Source organism: Beta vulgaris, chromosome 9 (assembly GCF_026745355.1).
Source record: "Beta vulgaris subsp. vulgaris cultivar EL10 chromosome 9, EL10.2, whole genome shotgun sequence".
Classification (NCBI taxonomy): Eukaryota; Viridiplantae; Streptophyta; class Magnoliopsida; order Caryophyllales; family Amaranthaceae; genus Beta; species Beta vulgaris.
This window is the reverse complement of record NC_079210.1, coordinates 2810216-2824196: the sequence shown is the minus strand read 5'-3', so window position 1 is coordinate 2824196 and position 13981 is coordinate 2810216. Positions and strand designations below refer to the sequence as shown.

General features: G+C 37.2%; 2 protein-coding genes across 4 annotated transcripts; one reads left to right on the top strand and one right to left on the bottom strand.

Annotated features, from left to right (window-relative positions):
• The first annotated feature begins 2006 nt into the window (after nucleotides 1-2006).
• Nucleotides 2007-7412, top strand: LOC125493840 (uncharacterized). Its single transcript, XM_048637365.1, has 7 exons — nucleotides 2007-2725; nucleotides 3127-3319; nucleotides 3567-4056; nucleotides 4112-4260; nucleotides 4322-5161; nucleotides 5324-7160; nucleotides 7267-7412. Exons 1-7 carry the CDS (start codon nucleotides 2007-2009, stop codon nucleotides 7410-7412), a joined length of 4374 nt encoding a protein of 1457 aa, XP_048493322.1.
• Nucleotides 7413-10676: 3264 nt separating this feature from the next.
• LOC130590132 (bifunctional bis(5'-adenosyl)-triphosphatase/adenylylsulfatase FHIT-like) lies at nucleotides 10677-13376 on the bottom strand. Of its 3 annotated transcripts, XM_057392103.1 has the most exons (4): nucleotides 13258-13364; nucleotides 12984-13092; nucleotides 11048-11166; nucleotides 10677-10912 (listed from the first exon to the last, which is right to left on the bottom strand). In XM_057392103.1, exons 2-4 carry the CDS (start codon nucleotides 13090-13092, stop codon nucleotides 10835-10837), a joined length of 306 nt encoding a protein of 101 aa, XP_057248086.1. In that variant the 5' UTR covers nucleotides 13258-13364; the 3' UTR covers nucleotides 10677-10834. The 3 variants fall into 3 exon arrangements, with proteins under 3 accessions (XP_057248086.1, XP_057248085.1, XP_057248087.1); XM_057392102.1 differs by having other exon boundaries at nucleotides 12984-13376; XM_057392104.1 differs by having other exon boundaries at nucleotides 10677-10890; nucleotides 12984-13375.
• Between the last annotated feature and the right edge of the window lie 605 nt (nucleotides 13377-13981).

Below are 13981 nucleotides of genomic sequence, written 5' to 3'. Positions count from 1 at the left end.
TAATAAGAATTCTACTAATTTCAATGTCCATCATGTGTTCAACTCTTAATTCTTAATCTTTAGGATGTTAAATAAAAGAATTATTTTAAACATTTGATATTAATATTTGAGCATGTGTTCAGCTATAATTATCATGGTGTTCTTTACAATATACTTGTATGTTCATTTGATAAGCTTTATGATGTTAAACAAAAGAAGTACATGTGTCACGGGTCACATGTTATGCAAAGATAATAGGATTAAGATATGTAATTGCTTCATGACTATAATTTCTTAATATTCGAACTAATTTGGCATGGTATTGTATTAGTTAACTTGTTATGTGATAATATAATTTGACCAAATTTGTAGGTAAAACTATATGCGCATGTTTGAATTGTTTAGAATTTTTTACCATGATTTTTGTATTTGCTATTCGAGTTTTGTATATATAAGTGTCATGTTCTTTTGAGTTGCTATTCAAGCTTTATATATGCAAATTAACTTTTTAATATCGAAAAATAAATATGAACTCCGTTGTTTTTTATGATTTTTTTTTTTTGGTGGGAAGCAGTGATTTAGATGTTCAAGACACACAAAACCAAGGAGAAGAACATTTGTCTTCTTACAATAAGACCATTATCCAATACCAGAGAGCACCACGAAAAACTACAGACTTGTCAGTTATGGAGAAACTGCAATGTGAAGCTGCACATTTGAGTAAGGGAAATGGAGGGGGTAAAAAAGAGGGATGCACCTGATGGACGCTGTGAGCAAGATGCTAGAAGGAAAAGGAAATAATTGGTTACGAGGGACCCGCTTCAGAAAGGGGGAATGGGCTCGAAGATTAAAACATTAGGAAAAAAATAAAGTTGAAATCACTCTAAATCCTAGGCATACTGTTCAACAGTTTATGCAACTAATTAAAGGTCTAGAGGGACAAGATGATAAGCTAAGAGCGATAAGAGATATGAGATTCGGAGGCCTCATGCATCTTAACTTTCCAAGGAATGACACAATATTCGCGGCAAAACTTATGATGGATTTTGACCCCTATAAGATGTGGATACTTTTAGATAGGAGCAGTGCAGAGTTTCTTCTACAATGGTTTCTTGGTGAAATCTTGGAATAATACACTTTTAGTTATGTTACCCAAGGTTCCTACTCTTGCTGAAATTAACGCATGATTAAGAATAGGTATTTCATTTTTATTAGTTTAGTATATTCATAAATGTTCTTTTTTTAGTAGTATGATGTTATTTGATTTATACCTTTATGAGATTTTCCTGTTTGTTTTATTTTTTGTAGTTTAGTTATTGTCAATTCTTATGTGTACATATTATTTGACAATCAGTATGGTGTTATAAGTTTGAAAACTTTATGTTTAATTTCATTTTTTAGTTTATATGGGATTTTTGTTTGTCAAGTTTTTGATGTGAATGTTCTTTTACTGTAGGTGTTGTCTTCTTTTTATGTACTTTCATGTTCATTTTATTTTTGTGAATTTTTAGTATAACTAAGATAATCATAAAAATAGGACGAAACTCGACACATTTGTCAAAAATTTCTAGCCCAACTGCTCTTAGATCTGCCTTACAGTGAGGTAAGCATACTCATATTAATAACAAAAGGAGATTAAGTTAGCCATTCAATTAAATTACAGGTTAAGTCCTTTTCTCTCTTGAAAAACAGAACGCTCTCTCTACTCGATAGAAAACCCTACCACCACTGGACTTTCTCCGCCGCGGCGGCCACCCTTAGCTATGGCTGAGGAGATCACATCCATTGTTTCGAAACTATCAATTGATGAAGACGAGGAAAAAGTTTTAGATTTAGATACTATTGTCCCAGCCGATGAGACAAACAAGTTATCGCTTGTGCTTATTAGTAGACTGTTAACGGAATGATCTTACAACGTCGAGGCTTTTAAGCATACAATTTCTATTGTATGGGCGCCCCAGCATGGATTAGTGATTAGGGTTTTAAGCCCTAATCTATATGCTTTCCAATTCTACCATTGGAAGGACATGATGAAGGTGTTAGAGGGTCGCCCCTGGTGTTTTGACAACATGCTCATCATCATGAAGGAAGCCGATGGTGACGAACAACCTGACCAAGTAAGTCTCATTCATTCTCCTTTTTGGGTCCGAGTTAAAAATCTTCCTTTTAATTACCGCTCCGATGATATCGTTAAAGCTTTGATTGGAAATATGGGAGAGATTCTTGAACTGGAGGAGGATGTTTTGGGTTTTGGAAGATATCGGAGAATTAAGGTGCTTCTTAATGTTACTAAACCGCTGCGTCGATTCCGAAAACTGAAAGATAAAAAGGGACGTGAATTTCAGGTGGATTTTGCCTACGAAAGGCTACCTTACTTCTGTTTTGCTTGTGGGATTATGGGCCACTCGGAGCGGGAGTGTCATGGGGTAGCCGAAGAAGATAAGCAGGAGAGTCTTGGCTGGAGTTTGGCTCTTAAAGCGACTCCAAGAAAAGGAAGAACGAAGGAGATTGAGGAAGAAAAGAAGTGCAGGATGAATAAAAAAATGCTTTTTCCTACTGAAACCTCGGATTCTGGACCAAACTACACCCAAAAGACAGTGCAATTTTTTTGTCCCCCATCTAGTGACATCAATAAACCCTCATCATTACTTCATAATGAGGACAATCATGTTGATGTGTTTCCCAAACAACCCAATGAACCTTATGATATTATTCCCAGAGCTTTGAATGAAGTAGGGACACCTGGGTCCACTCTTACTTTTTTGCCCATCATTAATTTCCAACAACTCATCCCTCTGCCCACAAATGAAAATGACCCTACTCCATACTCCCTTGCTTACCACGTCCCTTTGACCCACCCAGCTTCCACCTCAGCATCACATACTGACCTCTCCATACCTTCACCAACCCCCACTTCGATACCCCTCATAATACCTCATTCCACCCCCCCATAGGAACCACTTCTGGCATGGATAAGTCTGTCCCACCTCCCCTGCAACAGACCCCCACTAACTCTCCACTGATACACCATCCACCCCCAGAATTATTACCCCACAAACCTCCCTCACCACCCTTTGGTCAAAATATTGCAGAGAAGTCTGACTTTATTTTCACTAGCACTAAAGTAGTGAATTCGAAAACCCGTAGCTGGAAGCGGTTGGCGAGAGGAGAGTTGGATGATAAAGGGACAGTTGAAAATATGGAGACGGATGTAGAACAATTTTCGAAGAAGCGTGATATTAATGAGGTTAGTAGTATGGTGTGTGAAGAATCTGCTGCTGCAACGAAGCGTTCTAAGCTGAGCTCGGCGATTTTATCACAGTCCATGTATGAGGCGGAGGTTGGCCAGAGCCAACCCCGCCAAGCATCATGAATACTTTCTGCTGGAACTGCCGAGGGATGGGCAACCCTTGGTCAGTTCGTCAACTCCGGAGGTGGAGTCATACCTATGCCCCCGACATTATCTTTTTGTCGGAGACGATGATAAAAAAGAATATTGGTGAAGCTTTGAAGGCAAGTTGGGTTTCCATAATGCTTTTGGTGTCTCAAGTGTTGGAAAGGCTGGTGGTCTGTGTATTTTCTGGAAGGAAGAAATAAATTTCAGTCTTGTTTCTTACTCTCAAAATCACATATGTGGTGATATTGAGAATGGTGTTCAGAAGTGGCGTTTCGTGGGTATTTACGGTTGGCCAAAAGAAGAAGACAAATACAAGATTTGGAATTTAATTCGTCATCTTTACGCTGATTCAGAAATTTCGATTCTTTTTGGTGGGGACTTTAATGAGATTCTCTGTTCGGATGAAAAAGAGGGTGGTGCTGATAGGACTCGAAGGGCGATGGTTTCTTTTTGCGAGATGATGGATGAGTTGGCTCTTTGTGATCTTGGCTCTTCGGGCCCTTGGTACACGTGGGAACGTGGTAAAACAACAGCTACTAAAATTCGTGAAAGATTAGATAGATATTTGGGCTCCTCTTCATGGCTTGACATGTTTCCAGATGTTAGAGTTGAAAATCTTTTACGTTACAAGTCAGACCACTCTCCCATTGTTACCCGTTGCCGTAAGTACAACCATGGAGGTAAGAAAGGTAGGGTTTCAGATTCGAAACCAATTGGTTGCTTGATGATGTGAAGATTTTGTCCGGAAAACATGGGACGATTCTGTGGGTGGCGTGATCTTTTCTCGCCTTGAGACACTTGGTCGGGGTTTGCTTGCGTGGAGTAAGGAGAAGTTTGGGAAATTAAGTTCTCAAATTACCAAGACTGAGAAGAAATTACTTGAGGCACAACAAAAAGACATTTCGGATGAAAATTGTCTAGAATGCACTGAACTCGAAAAAACAGCTAAATGATTTACATGAGAAGCATGAGGCGTACTGGTACTTACGTTGCCGAGTTTCCGAGGTTCGTGATGGTGATCGAAACACAAAATATTTTCATCATAAGGCGTCCCAGAGACGGAAAAGAAATTATATCACAGGGTTATATGACAGTTCTGGTGTCTGGAGAGAAGATGAGGAGTCACTTGAAAACATTTTTGGGAATTATTTTACTGGCATTTTCACTTCGACGAGCCCTACTGAGTTGAATTTTTCGGAGGTTCTGAGTCACATTAGTCCTGTTGTTTCTGATGTTTGTAATCAGAGTCTGTTGCGCCCTTTCACTAAAGAAGAAGTTTATTCGGCTCTTCAGCAGATGCACCCTTGCAAAGCCCCGGGGCCTGATGGTATGCATGCTATCTTCTATCAGAGATTTTGGCATATTGTGGGTGATGATGTTGCAAACTTTGTATGTAGTATTTTGCACGGGATTACCTCTCCGAGTTGTATTAACCACACTAATATTGCTTTGATTCCTAAAGTTAAAAATCCCACTGTTGCAGCTGAGTTCCGTCCCATTGCTCTATGTAATGTGCTGTATAAATTGATTTCCAAAACACTAGTTGTGAGATTGAAACATTTTCTTCCTTCTATAGTTTCGGAAAATCAGAGTGCTTTTGTTCCGGGTCGTCTTATTACTGATAATGCGTTGATTGCTATGGAAGTCTTTCATTCCATGAAGTACAGAAATCGAAGTCGACAAGGTATTGCTGCTATGAAATTAGATATGAGCAAAGCATATGATAGAGTGGATTGGGGATTTCTTCGGAAACTCCTTCTAACTATGGGTTTTGATGGACGTTGGGTAAATCTGATTATGGATTGCACTACTTCGGTCTCTTACTCTTTCATTCTTAATGGAGGAGTCTATGGTTCAATTAAGCTAGGTCGAGGTCTCAGGCAAGGTGACCCTCTCTCCCCGTATTTATTTATTTTGATTGCTGATGCTTTCTCAAAAATGATATAGAGTAAGGTCCAGGCGAAATTGATCCATGGTGCTAAGGCTAGCCGTAATGGGCCTGCAGTCTCCCACCTTCTTTTTGCTGATGACAGTCTTTTGTTCACAAGAGCTACCAGACAGGAATGCACAATTATCGTTGATATTCTCAACCAGTATGAAGCAGCATCCGGGCACAAAATTAATTATGAAAAGTCTGAAGTTTCTTTTAGCAAAAGAGTTACTGTTGAACAAAAAGCGGAATTGACAGGAATTTTAAAAATGCGGCAAGTGGAGAAACAAGAGAAATACCTTGGTATCCCCTCTGTTACAGGGAGATCAAAAAAATCTATTTTTAATGCTCTCTTAGATAGAATTTGGAAGAAACTCCAAGGATGGAAGGAAAAACTATTATCTAGGGTTGGTAAAGAAATTCTTGTCAAATCGGTTATCCAAGCCATCCCTACCTATCTCATGGGGGTGTATAAACTTCCTTGTTCTGTGATTCAGAAGATTCATGCTGCTATGGCTCGTTTCTGGTGGGGAAGCTCGGCTTCAAGTCGGAAAATTCATTGGAAGAGCTGGGAGTCTCTTTGTACGCTGAAGTGCTTTGGGGGCCTCGGGTTTAGAGATCTTGCAGTTTTCAATGATGCATTGTTGGGGCGTCAAGCTTGGCGACTTATTCGGGAACCTGATTCTCTATTTGCACGTGTTATGAAGGCAAAATATTATCCACATTGTGATTTTCTTCAAGCAGCCCTCGGGGTTTCATGTAGCTACTCTTGGAAAAGCATCTGGAGTTCGAAGGCTCTCATAAAGGAAGGAAGTATCTGGAGGGTGGGAAATGGTAGGAGTATTAGTATATGGGACGACTCATGGGTGGGTGATGATGATGGGAGATTTATCACAAGCACTAGAGGTGAGGTTTTATCTAGAGTTAGTGATCTGATGTTACCCAATGTTTATGAGTGGGATAGTGAGTTAGTTGAGACTCATTTCAATGATAGAGATGCTCGTTGTATAATGGCAATACCCTTAAGCTCGTGCAATAACCCGGATGAGTTGACTTGGGCTCTCACAAAAAATGGTTGTTACTCGGTTAAAACAGCGTACATGTTGGGTAAAGGAGGTAATCTTGATCTTTTTCATAAGGCTTGGGTGGATATTTGGGGCTTAGAGACTAGCCCAAAAGTTCGGCACTTCCTCTGGCGTTTGTGCACCCTTACTCTGCCCACTCGCTCTCTGCTGCATTACAGACATTTGATTGATGATGCGCACAGCCCATGGGGCTGTGGAGGTACGAAAACTGTATACCACGCTATTTTTGATTGTCCTTGTATTGCTGATTTGTGGCGAGCCAGCGGCTGTGAAGCAATGTGTGTCGTTGAGCAAGGCTGGACCATGTGCGAGCTAATCGAGCACTGGGGAAGTTTGGAGACCAAGATGGTGTTGCGAGGAGCTGTTTTAGCTTGGTGTATTTGGGGAGAAAGGAACCAGATGGTCTTTCAAGGTAATTTGTCTTCGCACCACATCATTCTCGCTCGTGTTCACAGGCTGGTGGAAGAGCAAGGTTCCTATGTGGCTTGCATATACCCAAATGTAGCAGCTAAACCAGTAACTAGCCCCAACAAATGGAGTAGTCCGCCCCCTGGTATGGTCAAGATAAATGCCGACGCATCGCTTGAGGTTGATGGTTGGGTGGGAATAGGTGTTATTGTACGTAACTCTGATGGTAACGTTTTATTTTCGGCCTCAAGACGAATCAGGGCCTACTGGACCTCGGAAATTGCAGAAGCAAAGGCCATAGCAGTGGCTGTAAGATTGGGGAAGCGCTTTGGGTTTAAAGAAGTCATCTTTGAGTCAGTTTGTCAAGTCGTCATTAACCGGCTTTCGAGGAATGCCATCTTTTTATCTGACCTCGATTCTATTCTCCATGAGATTTTATCCTCTAGTATTTTTTTTCTCTTATGTAGCTTGGTCTCATGTTAAGCGCGATGGTAATTGTGTTGCCCATCATTTAGCTAAGCTAGTTCCTTTTGGTGTTGAGCAGATATGGGAAAACCATACTCCTATGGATGTGGCGCCCTATGTACTTATGGACTTTTTTTCCCGAGATTAATGCTAGCTTTGTCGCTTTTCCCCTCAAAAAAATAAAATAAAATTAAATTACAGGTTCATTAGTGTATGGGGGGTGACTAAGTGCCATACCGGTCTAACTAGACCGATGCACACTATTGTGGTCACACATGCTTACTGAAGAACTGTTGACTTTGTCATACCGGTTCCATTACGATGCGTAGCTGACATCTACTTCCGGGCCCTTTGTCAAGGGCTTGAGCTTGATCCAGTTCTATCTATCAGCGCCTACGGGCCTAAAGAGAAGTATTGCATACAAGATAAAAGTATATCCCAAAGGAATATACGTAGGAATATCCCCCGTGAATACATGGCCCAACCTGTATATGGGCCTATTCGGGTTTTCTTATAAATACCCCGTTGATCTGAGTCATAAGGTACGTTCACGAATCCCAAGATACTCTACTTGAGAGCTACCGGTTTACCAATACTGACTTAGGCATCGAAGGGGCGTTCCTCGGATCAATCCCCGAGGCTAGTTTACGTGTTCTCTCTTGCAGGAACTGGAACCGGCTTAATTGACTAAAGGCATACCGGTTCGTACCCTGAAACTTGTCCCATACCGGAACAATTAGTTTGTTGCTGCATAATATATTCATTAGATTAGCTTGGATCATCTCTATTCTTGGTATCTTCTTGACAAGATGATAATAGTCCATCTGTAATGAATCTGGTAAAAAACTTTTAGCATCTATAAAATTCTTTTCTTTTTTGGCGATTAAAAGACTAATATGTAGTATCAAGTCTTATATGAATATGTTCTTTTTAAATGATTATGGTGTTCCTTTTTTTAACACTTTCCTGTTCTTTTCCATGATCATTACTTTTTGTGAATGTCTCTATAATTTTAGGTTTCTCAAATCTCATCTGCAAATGTTCCTTTGAAAATAGTATGGTGTTCTTTGGTGTTTACCTTCATGTTATATCCTTTTTATTTTGTGCCTTTTTTTGTGTGTAATTTGTTTGTTCTCAACTATTAAATGCTCTAATTCTTTTATAATTAGATAATGTTGTTCGTTTCATGTGCTTCATATTTAATCCCATTTTGTGATTTTTTCGAATTTTTATTTATCATGACTTATATTCGAATTTTCTTTTATAAACAGTTTTGTGTTCTCGATTTATACCTTCATGTTCTACTAACCACGACAAAGAATCATGATGAAATTCTTATAACATAACATATTATAATATAGATATTGTTAGGTATGATCTGCTCTTTTCTTTATCAACTATAATTTATGCATTGATGTTTGATTTATTTTTATATTTGATTTGTGTGTGTTTGTTCTAATATTTCTGAATGAATCGAATTATTACGAGGAAGGAAGTATTTATACTAACTGAAAACTAAAAGAAAAGAAATTAAGTTGTAACAACCTATAACTACTTTACAATAGAATGAGTAAAGACAAGTTAGGAGACTGGTGTTGGGTCACGTGCTGTAGTAGGAGTAGAAGGATGCTCAACAAAACAAGTTTACACGTGATGCTTGTGAAAACAAATACAAAGTTCATTTGCGTACTAACATGTACGAAAAATTGTACAGAAATTTCATTATAGCTTAATCTATTTTTCGAAAATCAATAAATTAGAGATGTTGAATATGTTTTTGTTAATCGAGAGTATAATGGTAAAAGAGAGTGGAAACTAAGTCCTCCCCTCTTCCAATATATGATAGAGATTAGCCTTATATGTACATCATGTAATTACATAATCACTTTAAAAGACAATAACAAAGATAAATTGAATTATGACATTATTGTTCTCACTTTTATCGGTGTCAAGTGGTAGATAATTTATCCAGAATGTAAATTGTTCTATATATAGTAAGTAATAAATTTAATATTAGTAGTATTAAAAATTACCGTTACCGTAATTATATCATGATGATATTAAATATCCAATATTTATTGAAAAAGGTCATTCATATATACTTTGTAAAATTATACTCCATACGATATAATAAACTCTAAAAAGATACTACAATAACGTCGAAAAGATACTATAAATGACATATAAATATCATCTTTAGTAATTATTTATCTATCCACCTTAAATAAAGATACAACAAAACACCTAAATCAAATAAGTGTGAAAATTATATTTGACGATTAAAAAAGGACTTCAAAAGCTCTGATGGAGAAGTAAAGGACATTTGAATGAGTTCGACACTCACAAATCTTTATAAGTTTAGGTTACATATCAATCTAATACTCCCTATATTTCTTTTTGTTCTTCCTGTTTGAAATCTTGACATTATTCACAATTAGAGAGAATCTTTTAAATTATACTCAACATATGAGAAAAATACATAGTCATGTGGGGTCTTATTTGATTCGTCTCTACTTTATTCATATTCAACTGTCATAATTTTTACTAATAGACAATGAACTATATCTAAGGTGAAATAAGTGCATTGGCAAACATAAAGTCAAGATAGGAAGAAAAAAAAAAGAGAGGGAGTAATAAAAATTTAGTCAAAAATTCAATTTTCTAAAAACTAATTAAGTGACAAGCGGCTTGATATGAATGAGTAGCTAATACATTCTTTTTAACAAGTAACAACAATTGTTTGTACAATACTTGTATATCTTGATTACAAATAGGGATGTCATATCGCTTTAATGGAACAAGTTATAGTTAACCCAAACAAATTTAAATCATGTCAATTTAGATCATCAAATGTCGTTTTATCAAAAGGGTTCAGTTTACATCATATCGGAGACAGGTCCCAAATAAACAATACAATTAATTTATATATCTGTATCTAATATAAATTATCAAATCAAAGATTTACATTATCCTAAATAATGGAATTTTTTTCTAGTTTTTTTTTTATTCCTACCTAAGTATAAGATTAAATTAATATCTTATGCTTGACATGACATATGTGATATCAAAGGCCTATTAATTGCTAATAGTGATGATAAGCGGTGATCAACACTTGTTGAAAACTCATTGATCGTACATAAATGGTGGTTTTACTCCTATTCTTTAACATGGGTGAGTATCGTAGAATACTTCCATTCAATTGACCGTTGAACCCTTTCATTACAATTAGGTCTTGAATTCAAGCACTTTGGACACTTTCTCTTACTCAACAACATTGTCAAAAATCTTGCATTATGGGTCTACACTTATAAAACATATTATTTTATGCTATATGCAGTATCACCGAATGTGTAAACACTCTCTCTAATGATACAATTTTCAAACAGCATCAACATTAGACTTTCTATTAGTGTAAAGAAGTCCTGATATTGCATTAATATTTCAATCATAATTGCATGTTCAGCAATGAAACCACATCAAGAGTGTTCTTAAAAAGTACAGCACAATTGAAATATTGTGCATCAAAGCTTTAGCAGGTGAACAGAGCCATGGAGTCCGACGCCTCTTGACTCATCTCTTCAAGAGTGTTTTATCCTTCCTTTCCTTGTCCAAGTCAAGCTTTTGAGCTGATTGAGAAACCCCATAAGACGACAATATCATAATTCACAATGATAAAGAAAAACGCCATGAATTAATAATACGCTCGCATAGACGCAACAAAAATAGGAAACATAATATATTAGATCGAGTTTGCATGAAGCTAGTGCCATTTAGAGTACGTACTTGGATTACAAGAGTTAGGGAAGATGCTTTATGGTAATCTTCCAGCTGCCTACCAGCTTTTTGTGGTGTGAGCCATATGTCACAAGTCTCATTAGCAGTGAGATCAGCAAAGCGCCTTACTGAATTCATAGAGACGAGTACATGTAAGAAAAGGTCAAGTAAACCAAGCAAATATGAACTCAAGCATTAACATGTCCCCTACTGAATTCATAGAAGTGTTCACAAGTAAAGTAAATTAACAATGCATTAGAAGTACAAATAAGAATATGAACATTGTTATCTCATGCTGACACAAAACACCAACAGGGCATACTTGGCTTAAAGTACTCCAGTAAAGCTTCGACATACAAAAAGAACAGCAATAGCTGATAATCAGGCATAAGTCACTGTAGTCATTGCTTCCAAGTAAAACCCATAAATCCCGTAGAACAACGAGCCTTTAAAGTGAACCTGCATTAGGTTTACAGGGAATATTCTGTCCTCGAGTAAACTACAAGGTGAAGTACGTGAAATCCAAACTAGAGCCCGGAAAGAATGTCAAAGAAGGTGCTTTGATGAATTTCCTCACCATGCAAGATGTTTAAACTGTATACTTGCAAAAAAAATCCAGTTCACTCTTATTTAACGTTATGATGTGCTGTATTGTAGTATTGAACTGATTTTGAAATAGGACCTAATACTTGCATGCAGTTTGTAGGCAGACTACATATGCGTAAGCATGAATTTATATATAGAGCTGGAAATGCCTGGTTGGGATACAATAATTCCTATAGGAAGGAACAAGAAAGAGATCTCTTAGACACATATTAAAAGGAATGCAACGTCCAAAAACATAAGAGGATATGACCTGCAAAACAAAAAATGAAAGAGATCTCTTAGACACTGGCACTTAGAGAATGTCGAGTAGAATAAAAGAACAAGGTCATAGTAAAAGAGCATTTCACACAAGTTTAGCATACATGAGAATCAAGGTAACTTGAATTGACGGGCAATCTTGTATCAAGTTCTTCAAGCTCATGCTTAACGGGATCATCAATGACAAACCCAGGAAAAACTCATTCCAGGTGAAAAGACAAGGGCAGAAACAAATAAAAGTTACTTTTGCAGCACATTTAGAACTTTTTCATAATAATATAGAACATATTTCTCTTTCCCAAAGAGGAGTTAGACCATTTGTCTTACATTTTAGTATGTACATCTACCACTACTTAGCAATTGTAGGTATATTTTTCTTTCTGAGATCTTCTTGACAAAAACACAGCCGAGTTCTTTTGGCATTGACCAATTCCAAAAGCACATAAATTTACTTGACAATTCCATAAAGCATATGAAATTAATTTGACCATGCTCACAATCAACTTGAGTAGAATGTATAAGGTTGCAATAAGTCATTAACCACAAACGAATATCAAACTTATTCTACACATCTCTCCCTAGATTTTATGTTCTCTATTGAAAAATTCAAATACAAAATAATATACAAAAGAAGTTGCTGAGCATAAACAACTGTTGTGGTTCACGCAACACAAAAATTCCTATGAGCGCAACCAACTTAAGAAAGACAGTGATGGTTTCTCTAAGCCTCAAAGAATCAAGTCTGCTCCATTAGTACATTCATGACAAAATCATTATAATTAAGCCATGTTAAGAGCTCAGCTTCAGAACAACTCTTCCATAAACAAGCCGCTATCATCAAGAAGAAGTTAGCCTTTATATGCATTTCATGTATAGAAGGATCTGTGAGTTACAGTGCATATTGGGAGTTGGGACACTACGACCCAATATTTGTCTGCCTAAAGTGTAAACAACCAAATTAACAAAACATACTTCGTAAACAAACAACTGATGCTAAAACTTTCTTCCTTTTTTTTCGTTTATGGGGGTTGAGGGAGGAATGCCGAGACAAAGAAACATTGACCAAGGAGAGAAGGCTTACCAGGAAGAAGGCAGCGCAGATTCACCATGGCGAAAGACAGATTGGTAGAGTAAAATACTTCTTCTGCATCAATTTTGTAAAACCCGAATGTAAAAGAGTCCAATTCCATCTGTATGTTCCATATGCTATTCATTAGGGGTTGCAGAATCACTAATCATATCCAAGGCCAAATACAGCTACTGTCAAGAAAAGATAAAATGCCGAAACGAGTAACCGTTGTAGAGAAAGCTTGGGGCCCTCTTGATGATCAAAGAGCTTGGTAATGGAACAACACCTCATGCTCTGGAGACTGGAACTCCTGGTAATGGGATTAAAAGTCTGCGCCAAAAGTATGCGCTCCAATGGCCTTCAAATCATCTTTCCTTAAATCTTAACCTGGATTACATATATTGATCTATAAAAGAAATCAAAATCTCAACAAATGATAAAAGATCTTTACTATAAGGTACTTAAAAAAGGCACATCTATTATCAAAAGTCAGTCAAAAAAAAAGTTTCAGCAGAAACTTTCATTTATTGGATAAACACGAGCAGGAATGGAGTAATGGAGAATAGCAATCAGTTAGGACCTAACGATCTACAAGAGATTTTTGTTTTCCTAGAGATTATTATAAAACGGTGGTAGAGCATTCTAAGAAGGTCTTTATGAAGGGTTGTTTTTAAAAAAATTTCTGGAAGAAGATACAAGGGTGGAAGGGGATGGTTCATCCTAAGTCATAAAGGGAAATTCTGATAAAGGCTATAGCCAAATCTATCCCTAACTATGTTATGAGTGTGTTTAAGTTTTCATCCTCGTTTTGTGATGAACTACGGTCTCATTAGCTTGGTGGGTCGCAACGGGTAGGATAGGTTCATCTAAAAGAACTCAACTAATCCGATTGAGCAAGAAATTCGGACCAGTTAAGTTGATTAAGTGGTCCGGATTTCTTGCCCAACCGGATCAATTAATCTCATGTCTAAACTAATAAACTGATCCGGTGGTGGTATGAAACCGGATCA